This window comes from Dermacentor silvarum, chromosome 8 (genome assembly GCF_013339745.2).
Source record: "Dermacentor silvarum isolate Dsil-2018 chromosome 8, BIME_Dsil_1.4, whole genome shotgun sequence".
NCBI classification, from domain to species: domain Eukaryota; kingdom Metazoa; phylum Arthropoda; class Arachnida; order Ixodida; family Ixodidae; genus Dermacentor; species Dermacentor silvarum.
In genome coordinates this window covers 71,234,798-71,258,991 of record NC_051161.1, presented here as the reverse complement: position 1 = coordinate 71,258,991, position 24,194 = coordinate 71,234,798, and the positions used below count along the sequence as shown (strand labels likewise).

At 46.9% G+C, this 24,194-nt stretch overlaps 1 protein-coding gene across 1 annotated transcript in view; it reads left to right on the top strand.

The window, feature by feature from the left end:
* LOC119462700 (uncharacterized) overlaps positions 1-23,677 on the top strand; it is a 34,531-nt gene extending 10,854 nt beyond the window's left edge. Inside the window, exons 3-6 of the mRNA XM_037723997.2 lie at positions 3,836-3,930; positions 12,134-12,193; positions 21,755-21,838; positions 23,393-23,677. Of these exons, the coding sequence (XP_037579925.1) occupies positions 3,836-3,930; positions 12,134-12,193; positions 21,755-21,838; positions 23,393-23,586 (433 nt within the window). The 3' untranslated portion in view covers positions 23,587-23,677. The remainder of the gene's footprint in view (positions 1-3,835; positions 3,931-12,133; positions 12,194-21,754; positions 21,839-23,392) is intronic.
* Positions 23,678-24,194: the final 517 nt, after the last annotated feature.

Here is a 24,194-nt window from a genome sequence, read left to right as displayed (position 1 = left end):
TCAACGACACTCCAACTACAGCCATTATATGACAGTTGTGCGTGGTTAAATATAAGGTCCAGTATAGGAACTTAACCGGTTAGGTGTGCTATTGGTTTCTTTGAAGGTTTTAGAGCACAACAAGACCAAGACTAGAAGTAGACCTCATGAACTCATGAGTTACCGTTTGCGTCAACACGGTTTGTGTCACGCTTTGGGCAAAAGCAAAAAAAAAAGTATGTGCTAATAAGCGAGTCGCAGAAAGGTTTGCCCAGACCAGTTGATGACAAAAATGGTCAGTCTATCCCAGGTTGTTTAAGTTCGCCGCAAATAATCAATTTGAAAAAGTTGAGTTTGTGCTCAGTAGTGTAATTTTTAGTTTTACTGAAGACATCCGTGTAATTGTTGGGCGCACGGTAAATGGCACCGAGAGCAGCAACAGAACTGTAAAGCCTAATCTTACACCAGGCTCATTCCAAAGTGAGAAATTCTGTAGTATAGTGAATTCAAGACGATTTCTAATAAACAAAGCTGCACCACCTCGTCTACAAGTGCTTCTATTTTTGCGTAAGACGGTGTAGCATGACAGAGGGAACTCGACATCAAGAATTAATTTGTTCATCCATATCTGTCATACATATTGTGATAGGGTTGTAAAACGCCACAAGGCAATAAAAAAATCAGTTTATTTATTCTGCTGGACGCATTAACATTTAGTAGCGACAGTTGTTCTTCGATTCAGGTAAAAGTCAAGGCGCCTGTCTGTTGGTGCGAGCAACAGAAGTGCTGACAGCGGCATCCCCAGCATTACTTAACGTCTAGCACAGGTTATCCACTAGCAATGTGTCGAACTAAAATAGAGCCATCTTAGCGCCGTTCCGGATATTGGCACATAATTTCCAAAATTTTATTATTTGCTTACACGGGCACTCAAGCCCTCGTTTATGAAAACCTTAATCCCTTTGGGCTTGCTAGTGTTACTTAAAATCTCAATTTAGGTATGACTGGTCGGGTTTTGTTGCCATTACTCAAACTAAGTGTGTAGCACGGTTCTATGTGGTCGCACTTGACACCTAGCGTGGTCAACAGTAATTGAGCAGCTACCATAATAACACTTTGGGAAACTTCATCACGCTCACTCTTGCTTTGTTTTTATTGTTTTTTCGTTCAGAAGTTCTCGTTACTTCGAAAAACAGGCATGATACAGAAATAAGTTTGTCGCAGAGGCCTTTGGGTTACAGAAACAAACGTTTCCGGTACGGGTTGAACTCACACAAACCTAGGCATCATTACATAAATCAGCGTTGACGTTTCGCAGTAGCGAGGCTGCAGAAAATGAGTACACACGGCTCCTTTTTGGGAGAAAAAAGAACATTGAGAGCTGTATGATATTAAATTAGCACATTATGAATTTTGCTCCAGTGAATACACTGATCTGTACAGATGCTAACTGGAATCTATCATTACAGAAGGTGAATCACACCATTCGGGAGGTAGCCGCGCTGGTTATTGAAACTATATGTAAATATTCAGCGCTCCTGCTTGCACCAGAAGGCATTTTCACTGCCTCCGGAAATACTGCTTCTTTCCTCTGTTATCACTGTTATTATGTGTTCTATGTGTGATCGACACCCCGAACGTCCCATTTGACTCCAATGGCCTCTGTGAGCACAAACAATTATACATTACCCTGACCTTCATCAAACATTCCTTCTTGATAAACCACTCATGAGCTAACGATCACCGTTCACCCCCAATCGCATAACTTTTGCATTGAAGGGGCTTCATTTTTAGCAATAGAAATGTTCTCACTAAATCCTTGAAATCTGAACTCTTACCTGTACTAGTTCAAGGTGACTGCGATTATCGTCAAAGCCGAGCCGTCATGACACATATTGGTGAGCACACATTTTGAGATAAGTTTGCCAGTTTCGCCCTACGGGGGAAGCATTGCGAAAGAAAGTGAAGTTTAGCGTTTCGCTTGGACTCCTTGTACGGTGTGTTAACTATACGTGGGTGTGACATGTCGGCATGACGCAGCACGCCGAGCAACATTTTGTCGGATATACAGGAACAGCGTCTCTGCAGCTACTATCAGTCTCTCAACGTTGTCGTAAGGAGGATCATCGTCAGTGGCGTTGCAGGCGTCGCACCAAGATTGCGGTCGAGATGAGAGAGAGAGAGTGATCAAGAGAAGGAAATGACGCTTGATTCTGCGAGATGAGACCAACGGGAAACCATCGGCATTAGACAGCACCGAGTGAAATATGGGATAACGTTAGCTTGACGTGTACTGCCCGTCCGGTCAAAGCAGTTGATATACAGAGCAGCTCAGCAGTAACCCCAGTGGCTTATACTGGCGTGGGAACAACGCTCATGCCAGTACGCGTTCCTGACTTCGCCATGGAGCTGATTGAGCGTAGAGTTGACGTTTCGGCGACTTCGCTTCGTCGTTGAATCCAAACACTGCGGGTCGCTAGAGGCACACTCCCCTTCCACACGGGAGCCGCGTATGTACCGTGGAGCAGCACCACCAAAGCGGTGGCGCCTGCCGGTGGGGAAATTTTTTTGCCTCTAGCATGGGTATTATTGCATCGCAATAAAAAACTATTCCAGCCGAAACCATCCACGGTGATCACGCAAGTCATTGCAAAGCATTTCTTTGCTGCACATGGTGCGAAACCAGAACGAACTCATGTGTTCCCGGGAAAACACTCATTCGAGGATCGCCCCATGCGCCGGCCGCGACAACCTGACTACGTACAATTGGAACCAGAGGCGGCCGAAGAATGTAGACACCAAACCAAATTCGTATCTGACAAAGTGCTTTTGAAAGTACGTGTCTGCGTCTCGCAAGTGGCGGTCGTCCAAACGGCGCCGCTTGGTCTCGGTGGCCTGTTCAACAGCCATTCGTTTTCACGTGCTGGTGTTATACGGCCGCACGTCGCTTTCTCTGATTGCTCGCCCTCCACAACCGCGCGTACCTCGTCGCCCCGTCGCTTCGCTTCCAGCCTCGCTGCTTCAGTGCGCATCGCATATCTTTGTAGTCTCTGCAAAGCTTTTGTACTATTCCGCTTCCCTTCCGCTTGATACTTTCGAGGGCGAATTCTTGTATATGCAAGTAGAGGGCTAAGGCCAACCCAGTGCAGCTAGCGCAACCGAGTCACGTCCAGGTGTACCGCCCATAATGGCGAATGGAGGAAGAAGAGCGGCCGCTAAGCCAGTAGTGCGGTGTGAGCTGACGTGTGGTTGAGCACGCGCATGTCCGTGCAGCAAGTTGGGGCCGAGCCAATAGCGGCGAGCGAGTTGGCGCTTGGGGGAGCTCGTGCATCAGCGCCAATCTCTTTGACCTTGGATGGCCTCGCGTTTGACCTTGGCTGAATGGACAAAAAATTGCTTCAAATGTAAAATTTCTAAAAGGTATTTATTGTTTCGTATTGTCGTCCCAGAGAAACTGCTATCGGTAAGTACAAAGTACTGACTTCTTAGGTTCTCAACTGAGAGTTGGAAATGTGTGCTCCAGGCTGTTTTACAGAGTAAATAAAGCCGTATCTGCAAGTTTGACGAATATAAACGTCAGTTCTTTTCATTACCTAGCTTTCACGAGTGAAAATATTCGTGGGCCTGCAGTGAATTATTTTGGATTGTGTTACGTTTGTACATATTTTTGGATAAAGCATCTAAATCGGCCAGGAGAGTCGTAGATAGCTGTTAGTCGGGAAAAGTTTTCGTAAAATGTCCATATTGTCATTTTTCCCTTACCCGTTTACGTGGTTGCTTTTAACAACTTACTTTAAGCTTTTGCGGTTTCCTAAGTTTCTCGCGGCTAATGGTTTCACCTGTTACATTCTCCTAGCAAACTTCATTGCACTGCGTACCGTGTTTATATGAAGATGTCAAAGGAGGAAGGAATGGACGTCGCGCCACTCCTGAATGCGGCAAAAGTTGAAGGTAAGGAAAACCAAGCTATCACGACCATTCGTGAAGTACGAAGCTTAGCATGTGCCCCATACAGTTTCAGCAGTAGGTCAATCCTTATGCATGAAGTGCTTTCGACGCTCCAAAAAAGACGAACTGTTATTATGGCGTTTGTAAGCGTTTATTTCATATATAAAAGCCAGTGTCGCTCTCTTCAGAGCATAAGCCCAAACATTTACTAGCAGAAGCTTGTAACTGGTCTCGCAAGGTCGCGCTAATCGACGCATTTAGCACAGCTCATACGGAAGGGGTGCGGTGGATGCGGTGATGACGTACTTACAAGGGAAGAAGACGAGCCGAGTAGGAATCCCTGGCACAGAATGCGATGGCAGAAGCCGCGGCCCGAGATCATACTCGTCAAACCTCCCTACAGGATGAACCACGGAGAACAAATGGCGTTTGCAAGAAATACGCTCATATTCTGCGGCACTAAAATAAGAACCTGGGCCCCGCCACACCCTGGATTCAACAAACAAGAAGCGATAACTTTCAGAAGACTACAAACAAATTTCTAGGCACACGGCACGTTACTTCACAAGATCTTGCCCACGCTGCATTCAAACACTTGCAAGTTCTGCGACGTCCCCAACGCCGCACGCCACATAGCGTAGTAGTGTGGGGGTGCGGACAACACAATGCTAACGCGCACAACAACACATGAGCAGTGGGAAGCCGAGCTGTCGAGCTAGAGCCCTGATGATCAACCAGCTAGCGCTGCTGGGCGGAGGTGGACCCACCTCAGGTGAAGGCTTTGGTAGCTCAGACCAGTAAAGTGGTTCAAGCGAAGCTTGTATTGCCTCATAAGTGTCGGCGGTGGTGGTGGTTTCCCGCTAAAACCATATCGAAAAGCTGCAGCAAACTCGCGTCTCGTTCACTTGGTATATACCAAAATTGGCATGGAAGGGTACGAATGTATGACTGACATAACTGACAGGTCATGACATCAAAAAGTCGCAGTCTCGCCCGAAAGGCAAACCATCAATTGCGATAGCACAATTACTAGTAGAGTATACGGAGTCAGGATAGTAGTTTTATATGCTGCCTAAACTTGGACACATTCTCTTACTAACTGAATTAACAAGCACGGTGTCAGCACGCTCAAGCAAACATGAATATATCACCAAGCACTGTCAAAACGCTGGCGTGTGCAAGCGCGGCCCGAGCAGTGACTGAAGGTTCGTTTGGTCTGTCGCTTCAACGGAAACTGAACTGCGAAAGCACAGCGCATACAAAGGTCAGAGCCGTGTGGAGATCGCTTTCAAGATACGGTGCGCGCGACAGCCCTCAGCCGCGCAAAGTACGCAGTTCCTGGCAGAGTAGAAGCCGCGCATTCTCCCTCCCGCGCTGCCTTCCCGCTTTCCTCCCTTCGCGTGGGAGATTGAGTCGCCAGTTCTCCTTGCACCCAGTCGCAAGATACGCATTTAGTGCCACAGCTAAACGTCGCCTGCCCTCCCTCCCTCCAATCCCCCCATGGCCTTTCGCACGACCGGAGACGTCATGTTTGCTCTCCGCCATGCGTTCGCTCTCTATGAAAGCGCGCGTGCGCGTCCCTCGCGCGCTTTTCACTTGCACGTGCAGCATATGGCGCGTGGCAACGAGTTCATCGCCGTTGGACTTTATACAGAACCTCACGGCGACAACGACAGCGGCGACGACGACGAGGACGATGGCAGGAATGCGCTTGGAGTGGCCATAGAATTGCTATCGCAATAAAACATCACATGCTCGTCAGTTACGTGATCATTAACCATAATAAAATCACATGTGGTGCATACCCGCATTGGATATGCGGGTATGAGCCAGAGACAAGAAAGAAACAAAGAGAGAACGAACGAAGGAAAGAAAGAAAGAAAGGAAGACGAAAGAAACAGAGAAGGAAAGAAAGAAATCACGTGTGGCTCAAACCGGGGCCGTACATTTCAGCTCCGCTGGTTTGGTGTGTCGCCGAGAGGGAAATGGGAAATAAAGGGGGTTGGCGCGCGCTCTGCCGGGATTCCCTGGTCTCAGATCAGTTTCGGTGTCCGGATAGGAAGGCGTCGCGTGGTGCGTTCCGCATAGGAGTAGGCTGCGTTTGAGCAACGGCGCCGCGAACTCGCCCGGGAAAGGGCTCGTCGTCGACGTGCCGATTCTAGCGTGAGGGCTTCCGAAGGGCAGGCGAAACGTCAGCGAAGAGCTGACGACCCTGAGTTGAGGGCAAACGAAGTGGAAAGCCTGCGACAGCGTCGTGTTTCCACAAGCTTCGCTTACCCCCATTTTCTCGACAGGCGAAGGGCTGGCGAGTTTTGATCATAATCATCATCAGTGCACATAAACTTTGAAGGGCCGATGGCATTACCCTATTGGGGCAATAAAAAGAATTGTAAGAGTGGTCGCTCAGAAGAAAATGAATTTTTATATTTGAAATATTTGCGACCGTTCAAAATGGGGTGAACGATTCATACGGTGTATATAGGCTTCCATTTCTTGGACAAAGGTCTGTTTAACGGTAACCTCTGACCCTCTCGTATGTGATATACCAAGCGATAGTCGACCAAGTACATAGAACACAACGTTATATAAAGGAAAATTTAACTGCCATTACTAGCAATTTTTCAGGATATAAACTATCCCTTCTACGCGCCGGCCGCAAACCAAGCGACACCAATTCGAGCTCTTAGCACCATTGGTTCTATGGCGTGTGTATTATAGCAGCAGAATTTCATGTAATATCACAAGTAGCGTAGGCGAATTGGTTCGATAGTGACTTAGAGTGCGGAGCCTGCAGCACTTGCAACTAAACGCTTAGAAATACACAATAAAGGTCCACGGACATATCCCTTTCAGAATACTCATGCGTCAAGAAATCAGATATTGTAACCCTTACATTAAGAAAGATCGTGGCGCAAAATATCGTACGATTTGGTTGGCTTCTGCTGAATATAGTCAAGCTAGTGCTTTTCCTCTTTCGATGCGTTTATATATATATATATATATATATATATATATATATATATATATATATATATATATATAGAGCGAGAGAGAGAGAGAGAGAGAGAAACTTTATTCGACAGGAACACATTTTACGGAGCGGTGGTTGGAGCCCCTCAGTCCAGGGCTCCACTGGCCTCTGCCGCCTGTCTGACCTGGCTAATTAAGGACTTTTGTCCTGGCAAGACGGAACAGGTGAGCTGTTCCTCCTACCTCTCCGTTGTAATTGTGTTAGTTGGCCTATGAGGGTTGTAAGGGGGTTTGTTTACAAGCAGGGGCGGCTACGTAACAACAGCCTTGGCCCAAGAGCGTCGGTCGCTGTCTCGCGCTCTCCGGACTGCCGGACGTCGTTGTCTTTTCTCAATAGGTCGTGACCCTCGGCGGCGAAGAAGAGCCATCCTGGCGACTCAAGGTGCTGCAAGCACAAGAGGGTCGTAGTAGGGCTTTAAGCGGCTCACGTGGACTGTTTCACGACCGCGGCAGCGTCTGTCGGTGGGAGGTGTCACAGGCTCGACGACGTAGTTCACCGGTGACAGGCATTGTACGATCCAGTAGGGACCATGATATTTGGCTGCAAACTTGCGGGAGAGACCAGGGGTCTGGCATGGAATTGAAAGCCACACGAACGAGCCAACTGGGTAGGTAGGGGCAGGTTTAGCCGGGTCACAGCGTTCTTTTTGGAGACCTTGTGTCATGGATGTAAATGAGCGTGCTAGTTGGCGGCACTCTTCGGCACATTGAGCGAGTTCTGAGGCTGGGTGGTATTCGGAAGCATGCGGGCGGTACGGAAGTATGGTATCCAGTGTGGAAGAGGGCTCACGTCCGTATAGGAGAAAGGAAGAGGAAAATCCAGTGGTGGCTTGTGTGGCTGTGTTGTAGGCATATGTCACAAAAGGAAGCACCAAGTCCCAATTAGAATGGTCGGAGGCTATGTACATGGAGAGCATATCACCGAGTGTTCGGTTAAAGCGCTCCGTCAAGCCGTTAGTCTGTGGTTGATAGCTGGTAGTGGTGGGATGAATAGTATTACACGCACTCAGAAGCTCTTGGACGACTTGCGAAAGAAACACACGCCCTAGGTCGCTCAGCCGCTGGCGTAGTGCGCCGTGGCGAAGAACGAAGCTGCGCAAGATGAACAAGGCAACATCACGAGCTGAAGCTGTTAGAAGAGCAGCGGTTTCGGCATAATGAGTGAGATGGTCAACGGCCACAATAATTCACCGATTGTAGGCAGGGGTGGAAGGAAGGGGCCCGTACAGGTCTATGCCGAGTCTATCAAACGGGCCAGCTGGACACGGCAAAGGTTGTAATGGCCAAAGCGTGTGACAAGTTGTTTTCCGGCGTTGACACTCAATGCAGGAGCGAATGTGCTTGCGGATGTATGTGTACATTTCCCGCCAGTAGAATCGCTGGCGAAGTCTATCATAGGTTTTCAAAGCGCCAGCGTGCGCGTTTTGTGTTTCGGCGTGGAAGTGCGTGCACAGATCGGAGCGTAAATGGCGAGGTATAACAAGAAGCCATTTTCGACCATCTGGCTGATAGTTGCGGCTGGTACAACATTGCGCCCCGGAGCACATAATGAGCTACCTGGCGACGAAGGGCACGAGAGAGCCGTGGGGCAGGGGTCGTCGCAGGCGCAGATAGAACGTCGATCAGGGATGTGATCCAGGGATCCTTGCGCTGTTCTGAAGGCATGTCAGTGATGTAGAGCTCCAAGTCGGGCTAGTTGGTTGACGTCTTGTCTGCCTCGTCCTTGTCAGTGTGAGTTAGCGCAGTTAAAAAATTTATACCATGCATGTCAGTGATATTGATGCTGGCGAAGGAAGTTGCGGAAAAGGAAACAGGCGCTACGTCAGAAGACAAAGGGGAGCGGGAAAGTGCGTCGGTGTCTTCGTGCTTGCGTCCGGAGCGGTAAAGAACACGAATATCAAATTCTTGTAAACGTAGCGCCCAGCGTCCAAGTCGACCCAACGGATTCTTCAATAAAGCCAACCAGCAGAGCGAATGGTAATCGGTGACGACATCAAATGAATGGCCGTACAAGTAAGGGCGAAATTTCTGCAACGCCCAAACAATGGCCAAACATTTCTTTTCGGTAACCGAGTACTTGCACTCGGCCTTCGTGAGGGCACGGCTAGCATATACAACTACGCACTTAGAGAAGCCCGGATTTCGTTGGGCAAGTACAGCGCCAAGTCCGATCCCACTACCATCCGTGTGTACCTCGGTTGGAGCGGTAGGGTCGAAGTGACATAAAATGGGTGGTAAAGTCGAGAGATGACGTAATGTTGCGAAAGCCTCATCACATGCCGTCAAAAAAAATTAAATTATGGGGTTTTACGTGCCAAAACCAGTTCTGATTATGAGGCACGCCGTAGTGGGGGACTCCGGAAATTTAGACCACCTGGGGTTCTTTAACGTGCGCCTAAATCTAAGTACACGGGCGTTTTCGCATTTCGCCCCCATCGAAATGCGGCCGCCGTGGCCGGGATTCGATCCCGCGACCTCGTGCTCAGCAGCCCAACACCATAGCCACTGAGCAACCACGGCGGGTCATCACATGCCGTCGACCAACCAGACAGAGAGCTATCGCCGGTGAGCAGCTTCGTTAGTGGTGCTATTATAGAAGCGAAGTTCTTCACAAAGCGGCGAAAGTATGAACACAGCCCAAGGAAGCTGCGAAGCGCTTTCACGGTGGTAGTCTTCGAGAATTCAGCAACAGCACGAAGTTTCTGCGAATCGGGAAGGATGCCGTCCATCGAGACTACGTGGCCCAGGATATTGAGTTTGTGAGCCCCGAATCGGCACTTCTTGATGTTAAGCTGAAGTCCTTCGCGCGTCAAACACATTCTCAAAGACGATGGAGGCTGGTATCGAAATCAGGGGAGAAAACAACGACGTCATCCAGGTAGCACAGGCATGTCTTCCACTTTAACCCACGCAAAACACTGTCCATCATCCTTTCTAATGTGGCTGGGGCATTACATAGACCGAAGGGCATGACATTGAATTCGTACAGCCCATCGAGAGTTACGAAGGCAGTTTTCGGGCGATCGGATGGCGTCTTTTGTTGATAATTTTCTCTATCAGTTTCTAAAGGAAAATTAAGACATCCACCCAAATGTAGCAATTTGCTACAATGGAAACCCAACCGGTTCCTCGAAAGAAAGCCTCGCAGTTGAAGAAAAATTCGTCCTGGTCCGGGACTCGAACCCGGGACCACCGCCTTTCCGGGGCAGCCGCTCTACCATCTGGGCTAACCAGGCGGCTAGCAGATGGCAGGGCGAAGTCGAATTTGTCGACAACTCGAAGCAAAGGCAAGTGTATGACGTATAGTTCAGCGGTAATCCGCTAGGTGGAGATAAGTAATTAAAGGGAAATTAAGACATCCACCCAAATGTAGCAATTTGCTACAATGGAAACCCAACCGGGTTCCTCGAAAGAAAGCCTCGCAGTTGAAGAAAAATTTGTCCTGGTCCGGGACTCGAACTCGGGACCACCGCCTTTCCGGGGCAGCTGGTAGAGCGGCTGCCAGCTGGTAGAGCGACAGTTTTGAAACTAACTTCGTGATGTCCTAGAGATCAACGTTTGTTAGCTTCGGCGATAGCAACAGTCAGTTCCTCTAGAGAGAACTAAGCCTCCAAGGCAGATGCAGCCAAATGTGGAACGCTAAGTTGGCGACTGCTAGTCTGTAGTAGAAGTACTGCACATCCAAATAGACGCCTGCAGTATTCATCGGCAACGTCCTTCAGCGTCCTATCCACATTAGGCGAGAACAGCTGTGAAGTAAACTTGATGGGGCTTTCTGGGGATTCCTTTGATTGCTCGTCAGATATTGGCCAGTGGATTTCGGACGTGTAATGTTGCACAGAAGCTTCTCCACCTCTGTCTGTTTATCTTGGTCAAGTAGCTGTAGATGTGCCTCTGTGCCCGCTGACAAACTCGGAAGTCTTGGATGTGTTGAAGTCCGTAACGCATTTCACTCTGCGCACCTTCGTATCGCGACAAGTCTTTCGAAATTTCGCCATTGGCGGAGACATCACAATGCTTGCTTACGGTACGGGTTCTTTCTTCGAGGCAATAAGCGGTTGTAGGGATGAGCTCGGAAATCCCGGTCGCGACTCTAATCCTCGGTTTAATGCTTCCCTGCACGTTTTCCAATCAACACAGCTGATCTGCATTTTTACAGTGACAGCAGTTAAGTGCTCGAAGTTACGTTCGCTTTGTCCATCCGTCCCGTCCGTCTGTTCATTCTATTGCGCTGACGACGACAGCTGTCAACACCTACGATACACAATGACGATTTTTGTCATCGCCAGGCCACTTCTTCATACCCAGCTTTCGCCGTTGGTACAGTGTGAAGTAGAAAGCTTCTTCACAACCGTCTCTGCAGGGATTCGAGCCCAAGCCCGTGAAGCAATGTGGATTTGGGACTCCAGCGCGCTAACCACTGAGCATTCACTCCTCAAAAAATGGTCCGAAATTCCTGACGAGTACTTCCGTGCGGTGGTGGCTGTTTTCTTCAAGTATTTAGAGCTTGTGTTATAACGCAAAGGGGAATTATTGAAAATTTTACACGCATATCTTGTTTTGTTTATTTCCAATGCATAACCATGAAATCATTTAATTTTTCAAGAATGGTAAGTTTTCGCTGGCTTAGTAAAGCTGTCGAAGAAATCCGGACGCACACATTAGTTATGATGAGTTAATTAATGTGAGGTAATTATTCATAATATAAAAAATTCGTAGAAAAATAGAGAAACGTTCATGCCTTATGAATACTCAGTAACGAGAGGTGACTACAGGCAGTGTTAATTACGTACTGCCATCATGCTTCTTGGGGAAAACAGCTCTCTTGTTGTTGTCGTTCTGGAATATCCCGGTCATGATGTGTACGTAAGCACATCAGTATGCTGTGTAGAAACATTACCGCGAAGGTGTAGGTGCGACCATAAATACGATAATTAACGACTTCATGGGTACACGAGAGACTACAAGTTAGAGTAGATGATTCGCGGATCAAAACACTAAAAAATGTATGGAAGCCGACATAAAAAAACATGTATAATTGACATCTTCAACAAAATTGCTCCATAATATATTACAGTTGTGTCGCTACATTAATGCGATGTTTCTTCGTGAGTATCCAATATCTTCAGGCTTTATTATTTATTATCTTTAATATTTATCTCTGTGTCCATTGCAGTACCGTGGTGTCCTTTTACTGCGCTAGAGGCAACTTCAGGAACCAAAACTCATACGCAAGGTACAGTTGTTCAGAGAAATACTTCCTATTTGGTCAACTCTACGAGACGACCGTTCTTGCCGAGAGGCGGGCAAAAAATCATGTGTTGCCTGAGAAACTTTACTGTCGCGAAGATCCGCCTGATTCACTAATATCAATTTCTTTGCTGCAGCTCTGCCGCACAGCCATTAGAAGTTTATGTTTAGGGGACCTCACAACACCTGTCAGATAAGCAGCTGCTACACCATGGTCACTGTGTTTTTCCTCGCTGTAAGGATTCGAAATGTTTCGTATGGTTAGAAAGCACCCATGGTTTGGCCTCCACTTATACAGCGAAGTGGTTACTGTGACTAAAAGTGCTTGTAATTTTTGCATACGTGCTTCTGCTCGGTCCTGGGGAAACGAAAGTATGCACTCATTGTAAATTAAAAGAAAAGCGGGGACTATAAGGGTGCTGTGCGGGTAAATATTTGGGTGTGTGGATTGCCTAGAGGTTAAATCAGAAGAATGAAATTTCGTACGGTTTCAAAGCAATCATAAACTCAAATCTCCCTTATAAAGCTAAGTGGTTACTGTGACTAAAAGTGCTTGTAATTTTTGTATACGTGTTTCGCGGTGTCGTGGCGAAACTAAAATATGCAAGCATTATAAATGTAAAGCAAAAGCGGGAGCTCTAATGGTGTTACGTGAGTAAATATTTGTGTGTGGATTCCTTAGAGGCCAAATCACAAGAATAAAATGAAGCAGCTGTATTCTGTATGTTTAGAGGCGTTATACTAAACTAATGGAGAGTTCCCCCGCGCTTTACTGCGAGAAATAAATATGGCAGCAAGTTTGCATTTGGAGATAAGGAGGAATGTTATGGATATACAAATATTGACAGATTTAGGTGTTTGCGGGTAAGTGGGCCCTTAGAAAAACATTGCTGAATTCTCAGTTTCTTCCTGACAGGAGTTGTTGTTCGAAACGCGGAGTATTGTTGTCTAGTTCACTGAAAGAACTAAATATTCTACAATCATAGTTTAGGCTTTGGATGTACAATTTAAAGCAGTATTTTTGGAATTCAAATATGCAAACGTTCGCAGAGATTTGTGAGCGTATTTATCAGCTTTAGTAAGTATGCCCAGCGTTCTAAAAGTACTGTAGGTGACACAGAGTTCCCAGTTCAGTTTCACAAGGAAAACAACAAGCTGTTTCACCAGCGAGAGTAGTTTATGGGGATTGCTAAATTGTTTAAGCACTCGAAAGTGCGATATTCAATATTTTCCATCGTCCACCGTTAACCGAACGTGGTACCGCATACTAATTTGGTGAAAATGGCAGCATGTTCGTCGTTTCGTGCAGTCATGCTTTAAGTTTCTCAATTACGAGCTTTGCAGAGAATTTCTGAATATTCGTTTTTTTTTCCTATAATATTGCGTTAAATATAACGCGCACATAAAGTTTCCCCAGCTTTATCGGTTGACATTTCATTTCGACTAGTTTATATTCGGCTGAAATAGGAGGCATGTTAGGAGGCAGTTTTTTCACGGGCTCGGGCCAGGCTCGGGCACAGCATGTGCTTTTTGACCCGGGTTTTTTGACGCGGGCCCGGGCCGCGTTCGGACTTTCTGGCGGTGTGCATGTAACGTGCAGCGAGTTGTCCTCGCGCGTCTCGACTCTGAATTCATGTCTTTTTCGGTCTCGGGCGGGGCTCGGGCCTAAGGTAAAGGGGTTGCGGGCCGGGCCGGGCGGGTAACGTAGAATATTTTCGAGCCCGGGTCTCCCCATAAACTTTTTGGTCGGGCTCGGGCGGGCAGCACAACGTAAAATCGGGCCCGGGCCGGGCCCGGGCTAAAGAAATCGCCCCGTGCAGTGCCTGCGATAGCCTAGTGATCGCAAATTAATAGCTAATTCATAATCGACAAATCATCAATAAATTCTGGGACATGCTGGGGATGACTTGGTAGTGCTTAGCCCAGCCCAAATACGTGGCCAATAACTTGCGATAGCCAGTCAATAGCCAATCAATAGCTAATAAATATTTGATCAATAATCAATAAAATCCGGAAAATGCTCGGGATGATTTGGTAGTGCTTATCCTAGCCCAAAAGCCAGGACTAGCTAGGTGCCCATCAGATCCGCTGTCTCTTTAGCATTGCGCCTCCAGTGCAAGCTACACAATCTTTTTTTACTCGCAAAACATTTCTCGCGTTTTGCTGAGAATTTATTGTTCTTGTCCAGCTGAGCTAGAGAGCACCAATAAACTTTTTTTTTTTTTTTGCAAAGGTGTCTTGTGTGGTCTAGTGATTCAGATTGTGTGTATGGCAAGCCAATGGTGCGATGTGACTGCCGAAATTGTCAATTTTAGAAATATTCGAACACTTCTATACCTTCTGGCAAGAGGGAAAGCGAGTATAATGGCAAAGTTAGAATTTTTTTCTCAATACCTAGAAAAATCGAGAACCCACAAATTAAATATACAATGTTGGCATAGGCAACATAATACAGCTTAAGAATATTTAAACTGTGAAATGTTTAGCAGATCACTTGGAAAAGAAATTGTAACGATGTTTACTATTGCGATAGCAATTATATGTACACTTTAGGCGAATTTCTGCCGTCGTCGTCGCCGTCATCGTCGCCGTGAGGTTCCGTGTAAAGTCCACGGGTGGTGGTGGTGATAATCATTTGTTGGGCTATATATACAGAGAGGTGCTGGGGGAGAGGCGTCTAGTGGGTCGTGCCCCTTGCAATACTGGGCGGAGTCCCTCATTCCGGGACCTCGTTTGTCTTGACCGCTGCCCAGGTCCGCAGAACTAGGTCTTGTTGGGCCGACAGTTCCTGGCAGCCGAGCAGGGCCGCCTCTCAGTCCTCTGGTGTAGGGGAAGGGGTGATGGGGGGGGGGGGGAGAGAAAGATTTTGCCGGCATGCCCAAACCATGTGGAAGGTGTTGGCCCCCTCCCCACAGAATGCACAGCGGCCGTCAAAAGAAGGATTAAAGTGCTTGAGAACCGCCGGGCACAGCAGGGTGTTTGTAAAGAGCCTAAGGAGAGTTCGTTCGCCAGCTTTACCCGGTCCCTTCGTAGGAACCGGGTAACGATAAAATTGTCTCCGCGTGCCGTATTCTGTATGTGCGAGCGAATGCATGCCATGGTGAACCGGCAGTCGCGGCTCACGCACACGAGGGCGGGAGGCGGGAAAGAAGCGAACAGGCTTCCCGTCGCGCATAACGCTCCGGAGGAAAGGTAGGGAGGTGGAGACTCGCGCTTTACTGCGGCCGCGCGCTAAGGCACTGCACGGGCTCGGGCTTACCCAAAAACCCGAGCCCGGCTCGCCCCGTGGACCGGGCCGGGCCGGGTAGAGCAGTTTTTTCACGGACTCAGGCCGGGCTCAGGCACGGCATGTGCTTTTTGATCCGGGCCCCGGCAGGGCTCGGGTTTTTTGACGCGGGCCTGGGCCGGGCTCGGACTTTCTGGTGGTGTGCATGTAACGTGCAGCGACTTATCATCGCGCGTCTCGACTCTGAAAAACGTCTTTTTCGGTCTCGGGCCGGGTTCGGGCCGGTTTCGAGGCGGGCTTGGGCCGGGCTCAGGCCTAAGATAAAGGGGTGGCGGGCCGGGCCGGGCGCGTAACGTAGATTATTTCCGGGCCCGGGCCGGGCCCGGCTCTCGCCATAAACCTTTTGGTCGGGCTCGGGCGGGCAGCCCAACGTAAAAACGGGCCCAGGCCGGGCCCGGGCTCAAAAAATCGGCCCGTGCAGTGCTCTACCGCGCGCTCCCGCCGTGCCAGAAGTCTGCGGATTGAGGGTGGGCAGGTGGAGGGCTGCGCTTTATTGCTGCCGCGCTCTCTCGCCGGGCCGGAGGGCTCCGGGGTAAGGGTGGGGAGGAAGCGTCGTGTTCTGCGCCGCGAGCGCCCGCCCACGCGGCTGTATCTTGAAAGCCATCTGTGGTGGGAGCAGAGTCCACCCTCCCTTTGCTTTCACGGCTAAGATCGCCTTGATGCGACTGCCGGCATGAAGCTCAATTCGCTCGCGGTGAGTTTTCGCGGTCACCCAGTGAGATGCGTTCATGTTTGCTTGCGCGTGCGTGACACCATGCTTGTTAATTTAGTTAGTCTGCCTATGTTTACAAGTTTATACGGCCGATAAGACTACTATCGTTACTTTGTATAGCTGTCCCCTAAATTGCTATCGCAGTCGATGCGTTACCTTTGGGCGAAACTGTGACTTTTGTTTTTTACAGCGGAGCTGTGAAGCTTTTCATAAGTCCGTTTCGTGCCAACCGCAAACTCAACCCAGCGGTGCGTCGCCAAGCCACACAACCTCCTCGCATGACATACGTGCGTAGGGCGGAGTATCACCGCGGCATGCGTGAGCTTCGCCTTCCCGCTCCCCAGCCGAGTAGAAGCAAGTGTTCGCTTAGCCGTGGTGACGTTACGGATATGCTAGAAAGCTCTGAGCAGCCGGCGAGCCGACAGACGTGTCGCCTCTTTCGTCTAGTGAACACGTGTGTACAACTACCATGGGGCGACCGAAGAAAAGCAAGACTCCCGAGGAAGAAGCCGCCTACAAGGAAGCTCGGCGCGCGGCTCAGCGGGACAATGATCGACGAAGGAAAGCCGATCCTGCCCATAGAACCGAGGCCGCCGCCCAGCGGCGCCGTCGCCGAGGATCCCGAGTTTCGGCCCAGAGAAGATGAACGCTGCTGCCTGAATGTTCGGCGCCGCCGGGAATTGGTTCCGGGCCGGCACGTCACTAAGAACCTCCAACACCAAGCCCTCAAATCCATGGGAGGTGCGAACGGCCGGTTCCAGCATGAATTCCTTGGCATAGAGTACGGGCACAGCTGCCACATCTGCGACCGGCTCTGGGTCGACGAGAATCTCACCACGGTGAGCTCGGTCCGGAACTTTGAACAGAAGAGCTCTGCCATGCAAGCGCTTCGCGAAGCCTTTCCCGACGCCACCGACCACGACGAGATGAAGGTCTGCCGGACGTGCCGAGATTCGCTGCTGAAAGGCAACACTATAGTGTGAACCTAGCCAAGCCATGCATAACCTCGTAAAACGTAGCAAAACCTAGCAACACTTAGTATGAACCTAGGCGAGCCATGTATAAATTCGCAAAACTTAGCAAAACCTAGCAGCACTTACCAAATGATAAAAGATAGATATACTGAGAGGTGAATGGGTGAATTAAGAGTGAATTGATGGTGAATTAAAGGGATTTAGTTGGGTTATCGGCGTGAAACGAAAGGTAATGATGAGATAGATTGAAATAAGATAATGAACACTAAATAAGACTGAATAAGAGTGAATGAAGGTGAATTAAGAGGTGATAGATAGGTGAATCAAGAGTGATGAAAATTGGATACTTAGTAATATTAGCACAAATCCAGTGTGATGGAAGTAAAGCCGAGGTGATAGAGTGAATGAAGATGAACCAAGCAGTGATAAGGTGAATCAACAGTGAATCAAGAGCGAATTAAGAGTGGATCAAGCAGTTATGGGGTGGGGGAGTGACTTGCAACAAAAGTATGTTAAATTTGAGGGTCCAAGTAAGCGTAACTCAGCAAAAAAAATTGCTCAGTCACGGTTCGAGTTTGGTGAATCATATGAAAAGTGACTTTCAAAAACATGATGACTTGCAAAAATGGCTTGATTGAGGTTTCATAGTGATGATCACTCTGCAAAATGTCGAGTCACGGTCCAAGTTTGGTGAATAAAGGGTGACTTTAAAAAATGATTGCATAATATGGGTTCAGAGTGACGATGCCTCAGCAAAAATGAGTGCTGAGTTGCGGTCCTTGTTCGGCAAAATAAGGATGACTTGCAAAATTGACTTTGCAAACTATAGGTTCGGAGAGAAGATGACTCAGCAAAAAAAGTGGTCGTCGTGTCATTGAGTTAACGACGTTCGGGCTTTCGCCGTCAAGTCGTCTTAGTTGTAGCATAAGGGACCCCTAATGATTTTAATTTTGCAAGCTTGAAAAAATTAAAGTTTCAATTTTCGTGTCAGCACCGGCTTTTCTCCGACTCGAGCCAAGCTGCTTTGAGCAAACATGACGGCACTCTGCAGCCCAGGCTTGCTGGTCTGGGATGCAGGCGGAAAAGACAGCATCATCTCTAACGCAAACGAAAAAGAAACGATTTCATCATCTCGGTTTCATTGCAAACTGACGCACGCTGTCCTCCAAAGCGGCTTGTGTTGTGAGTTTGACAGGTGAACCGTCCAACCATTGCGCATGGAAACGTGCATGGAGCCATGCCAAAAGATGGAAAATCTGGTGATGGAAATCGCATGTCTTGGTTTTCATACAATAAAAAAGCCAGTCACTGTTTGCTGAGTAGTTTCAGGGGCTCATTTTGTTACCAATCTGTCTTCGCTGGACAGCATGGCTGCATTTAATATGTATACTGTCTACGTGACCCGCGTACTAAACATTAAAGAGATAAGTTTAGGGGTTGAAACATGCCTTTTTGCAACTTCCCACATCCGTAGCCGAGACGTTGGGCTATCTAATGTTGTAGCTCATATATTTTTAGGTCGACTACCAAAGCAACTTTTTGACCATGAATACGGAGCAATATGCAAAAATGTATAACTTTACTAATTTTTCCATGCCATCTGCTAAACCTTCCACACTTCAAATAATTTTCAGCTGTGCTATGTTGACGGGGCTGCCATTATATACTTTAGTTGTGCCTCCTCAATTTTTCTAGGTATCCAGACAAATATTCAAACATCGCAATTTTCCTCACTTTTGTTGCTGCCACAATCAGTCGTAATATTGGAATATTTATATAATGGACAATTTTTGCAGTCACATCGTATATTGGCTTGCCATAAACACAATAGGAACGACTGGATGAGACAACCTACTTTTGAAAAAAAAAACCATAGGCGCTCTTTATCTTAGGTGGACAAGAATAAATGCTGACCAATACGCCTGCAGCTTTGTCCAGCAAAAATAAACGGAGAGAACGAGTTCTTAACTTCAGAAGACCTGCGTAAATGTTATCAGCTATATCGGCGATGGCTAAAAAAACGCTGGTAATTTGGCATGGAATGACCCGTAAGGCAATGTAATCAGCCCGGACTGAAGATATAGTAAAGACAGCAGAGACAAACGTACTCCTTTACAGACTCTAGAGGCTCACCGGCTATCCTGAATCCTTGTTCCATTGCCAGACTATTGAACATTATCTTTGTCTTCTGCATATTCATCTTCAACCGCACTCTTACACTTTCTCGGTTGAGGTCCTCAATCATTTGCTGTAATTCGTCGGCATTGTATCTAAATAGGACAATGTCATCGGTAAACCGAAGGTTGCTGATATATTCGCCGTTCATCTTCACTCCTAAGCCTTCCCAGTCTAAGAGCTTGAATACTTCTTCTAAGCTTGCAGTGAATATCATTGAAGAGATTGTCTGACCCCTTTCTTGATAGGTAACTTTCTACTTTTCTTGTGAAGAAGGAAGGCAGCTGTGGAATCTTTGTAGATATTTGCGAAGATATTCACGTATGCTTCCTGTACTCCTTGATTACGCAATGCCTCTATGACTGCTGGTATCGCTACTGAATCAAATGCCTTTTCATAATCTATGAAAGCCATATAGAGAGATTGATTGTACTCCGCAAATTTCTCGATTACCTGATCGATGAGATGGATATGATCCATCGTAGAATATCCCTTCCTGAAGCCAGCCTGTTCAACTAGTTGACTGAAGTGGTGCCCTGATCGTATTGGAAATTATCTAGGTGAATAATTTACACAATACTGAAAGCAAGCTAATGGGTCTATAATTCTACAATTCTTTAACGTCTCCCTTCTTATGGATTAGTATAATGTTGGCGCTCTTCCAGCTCTCTGGTGCACTTGAAGTGGTGAGGTATTGCGTATAAAGGGTCGCAAGCTTTTCAAGTGTGATATATCCTCGATATTTGATTAAATCGACTGTAATTCCATCTTCTCCAGCAGCTTTACCCTGCTCATGTCTTTCAAGGACCTTCTAACTTCATCCCTACTTACAGAAGGAGCTTCTGCATCCTGTTCATCACTACTTCGAATGAAAATAGCTTGGGTGCTTTGGTCACTGTACAGTTTAGTATAGAAATCTTCCGCTGCTTTTACTATGTCATGAAAATTGCTGATGAGATTACCCTGCTTATCTGTCATACATCGTGCCTTGTCCTACGCCAAGTTTTCTTCCCACTAATGTCATGCTGCGTCACATATTTTATGGCTTCCTCAGTCTTTCCCAAGTTATAATTTTGAAAATCCCTTTCTGATTGTTGATCAGTTTTGACAGTGCAGTGAATTCTATCTGATGTCTTGAGTTTAGCCACTTTCATGCTTTGTCGTTTATTTGGTCCTTTAGTACTTGAAGGAGCTTACCTACTGGTTGCCTTGGTGCCAATTACCTCTCACTTCGATTGCTCTTTCTGAGATCAGCCTAGTTATGGTTTCATTCATTACCTCTATGTTATCTTCATCTTTCTGTTTTAAAGCTACATATTTTTTGCGAGCACCAGCCTGGGTTGGTCTGTTTTTACCCTTACTGCGTCTAGGTTGGCCTGTTTCTTCTTAACTAATTTTACTCTGTCTCTCTTCAAACTGAGTGAAATCCCAGCCGTCAATAACCTTTGGTCACTATATTTTACCATACCTATCACTTCTACATCCTGCACTATGCTGATATCGGCATGGTGTATGAAATCTATTTCATTCCTTGTTTCTCCATTAGGGCTTTCCCAGGTCCACTTCCTGTTGCTGCGCTTCCTGTAGAAGGTATTCATTATTCGACGCCCATCCCTATCCGCAAATTCTACCATCTCTTCTCCAGTGTTCCTAAAATCGTTGCCGTAGTTCCCAATTTCTTACTAACCAGCCTGCTTTGTCCCCACTTTTGCATTGAACTCACCCATGGCTACACTATACTGAGTTTGCACCTTTAATTCTCATCGCTAATTCAACACTTCATAAAACTTCTTTATCATGGTCACTGGAGGTCGGGGTGTAGGCTGGTACTACCTTCATTCTATACCTCCTATTCAGCTTTATTAGGACTGTTACCCTCTCATTAATGCTGTAAATTTATCAATGTTGCCCGCTAGGTCCTTATGGAGTAGAAATCCTGCGTCGAATTTTCTCTTATCTGGAAGACCTCTGTAGCAGAGGACGTGGACGTTAGTCAGCACAATATAAGCGTCACCAGTTCTTCTAAACTCCCTAAGGTCAATAAAACCCAGGCAGTGTCTGACAATTCCTCAAAAAGCCCTGCTAAGCTAGCCTTAGTGGAGAGTGTGAGCGTGTTGGACATTGCCAGGTTCAGTTGCCAGTCAATATATTGGTATACGCCAACTATACGCTTAGAGACGCTCTATCACTATTTTTTATGTTTCGCAATCCCGTCAGACATGCTGACATCCACAAATTGTAGAACCTAAGAGTGATGTCTCCTAACATGTGATTTTGTATTGCAAAATAGTTGATCACGAAGGAAATACAGTATTTTAGTCACTTTATCTTCACAGTTTTCTACACCAAAATTGTCATACAAAACGAGGAGGTACAAAATTTTCATCCGTTCTTTTACAGGGTACAAGGATGGGAGAAATTACACTTTCCAATACTTTGACTCCGCAGACAAATGCGCTGTGATAACCTTCTCAGACAAAGAATGTAAGATTATAAGAATTTACGTACAACTCCTCTATGTAAAGGCTGTTTGGCATAATAACTATATTGTAATGAGTAATGAACCCCACGTAAGAATGACGAAAGCTGCATTTAAAAAAAGCATTCATAGACGGCAGTGCAGTTTATTTTTCTATAAATTTTAGTGGATTCCTTAAATACTCTAGTAATGAACCTTCCTGTCAGGATCTTCTGATTGTATAGCGCAGACAGAACGACCACAAAAAAAGGAGGGCACGACCCCATACAGCACGCAAAGCTCTGTGTCGTCGTGCATTTTTTTGTGTGTGCGGTCGTTCCGTCGGCGCTATACAATCCGAAGATCATGAACCAACAAGCCCAAATTTCCACAACCTCCATGTCAACATACAGGAGCATAGAATAGTGCACTGCGCAAACAAGTCACGTGTGCCCAATAAAGAGAATAGAATTCAGCGCACAATTAGAGGCACTGTATTATTACGATAGCAATTATATGGACACTCCCGGCGCATTTTTGCCGTCGTCGTCGCCACCGGCGTCGCCGTGTTGTTCCGTAAAAAAGTACAAGCGCGATAACATCGTTGCCGCGCACCGTATGCTGTATGTGCGAGTGAAAGCTCGCGAGGGTCAGGCGATGATCGCGGGTCAATCTCGCGCGCGCAAGGGAGGACAACGGAGAGGAGGCACGCCGTCTTCCGTCGCAGGCGAGGCACCGGAAGGACGGAGGGATTGGGGGGGGGGGGGGGGGGGATGTTGTACTACTGTGGCTGCTGCGTACGGCGCGGCCGCACGGGCGCCTTATCTTGAAAGCAATCTGCCATGTGGACAAAGTTCCCGTTCCCGCGGACCTCATCTTCAAGGTGATTTACGATGCGGCCAAACTGGACCGAGTGCTTTAAGCTTCGTATACGCTGTGGTTTCGACGCCTAATCCGCGTTGAAGAGGCAGCGCGAAGGTCAATTCGGTCGCTGCTGCCGCGCTCCCTCACTCCAGCGCTCTACCAGCGCCCTGACAGCGAGTTTCCGCGGTCATCGAGTGAGATGTTTACCTGAGCGCGAGTGACACCATGCTTGTTAATTTTGTTAATAAAGCAAATATTGACAAGTTTATACCACCGATAAAATAACTATCCCAACTTCGTATAGCTGTCTACTTATTTGATCGCAATCGATGCTTCACCTTTCCGGCGAAACTGCGACTCTTTTTAAAATAATGTTTCGTTAAGAAAACTATTGAGAAGTCCTGTTATTAAAACGTGATGCTTCTATAATAACAGAATTTGGGGGTATGAGCTGTATATGTTTTCGTTCGTTATCTGCAATAAATTATTGAAGTCCGAAGGTAATTATCAGTGGAATAACCGCTAACGAACGTTTACGCAATAGGATGCGCAATCGAAAAGTATAATTTCATTCAGGTGCCTGTTTTGCAAAAAGAGGTGCTAGTAAAGAAACAAAAATTGGTACCATAGCAGAGCTACTTTCCGAAATTGTTCATTATAAATACTTTGCTATTCATGAACAGTATATATGCCTGCGTCGTCTTCTCTTTTTCTAGGTGACACAAAATGCGAATTGCACGTTTGGGAAAGTTTCCGTTATAAGGTAATGACGAATTGCATCAGAGAATATGAACAGTTGTGCAGTCATCGCACTAATTATACTCCTTATGAACCTGATATTTGCACTTGGGAGGATAGCCATTATGAAAAGACATATGTATTCATTCCTCATAAAGGCTCTCCGAAATGATGCGAACATTTGTTGTACAACTGGAATATTCAGCGAGCATAGCATCGTTTCCTTTTCTGCGAACAGTATTTTGTAGAGCTGAATAAAACTTGCCTAAAATATCTTGAAGCGTCCACGTTTGTTTTTACAACTCTCGCAGATCATAGGGGGGATAAGTGCATGATTCCTTATAAAGCCTATTCACTAGACCCTGGTGATGGTCCATTGACTTGGGTAAAATGAAAGAAGACATAATCATTCCTAAAATCCTACATCCCTCAGAGACGTGATAAATTTAGATTACACCTGTCAATACCATACGCTTGCATTTTTATAAGGAAGGAATGTTCCGAGACCAACTTGCATTAGCAGAGCCGCGAATAAATATTGAATTTATTATACTTTTACTCAACGTTGTTTTGCAAGCGACGGGTGCGTGTCGGATGACTATACAATAAATTTGCCGTGATGCGTAACCCAAGCGGCTGTTTGGAGAAACTGCACGCCATAGCACTGTTCAGGCTGACGCGTAGATACTTCTCAGCTCGCCTTCACAGAGCTTGCATCATTGTCCTTGCCTTTCTTGTGGCCCTGCTAAACTTAGTGCACCACCAGTAGTCCGGTGACTG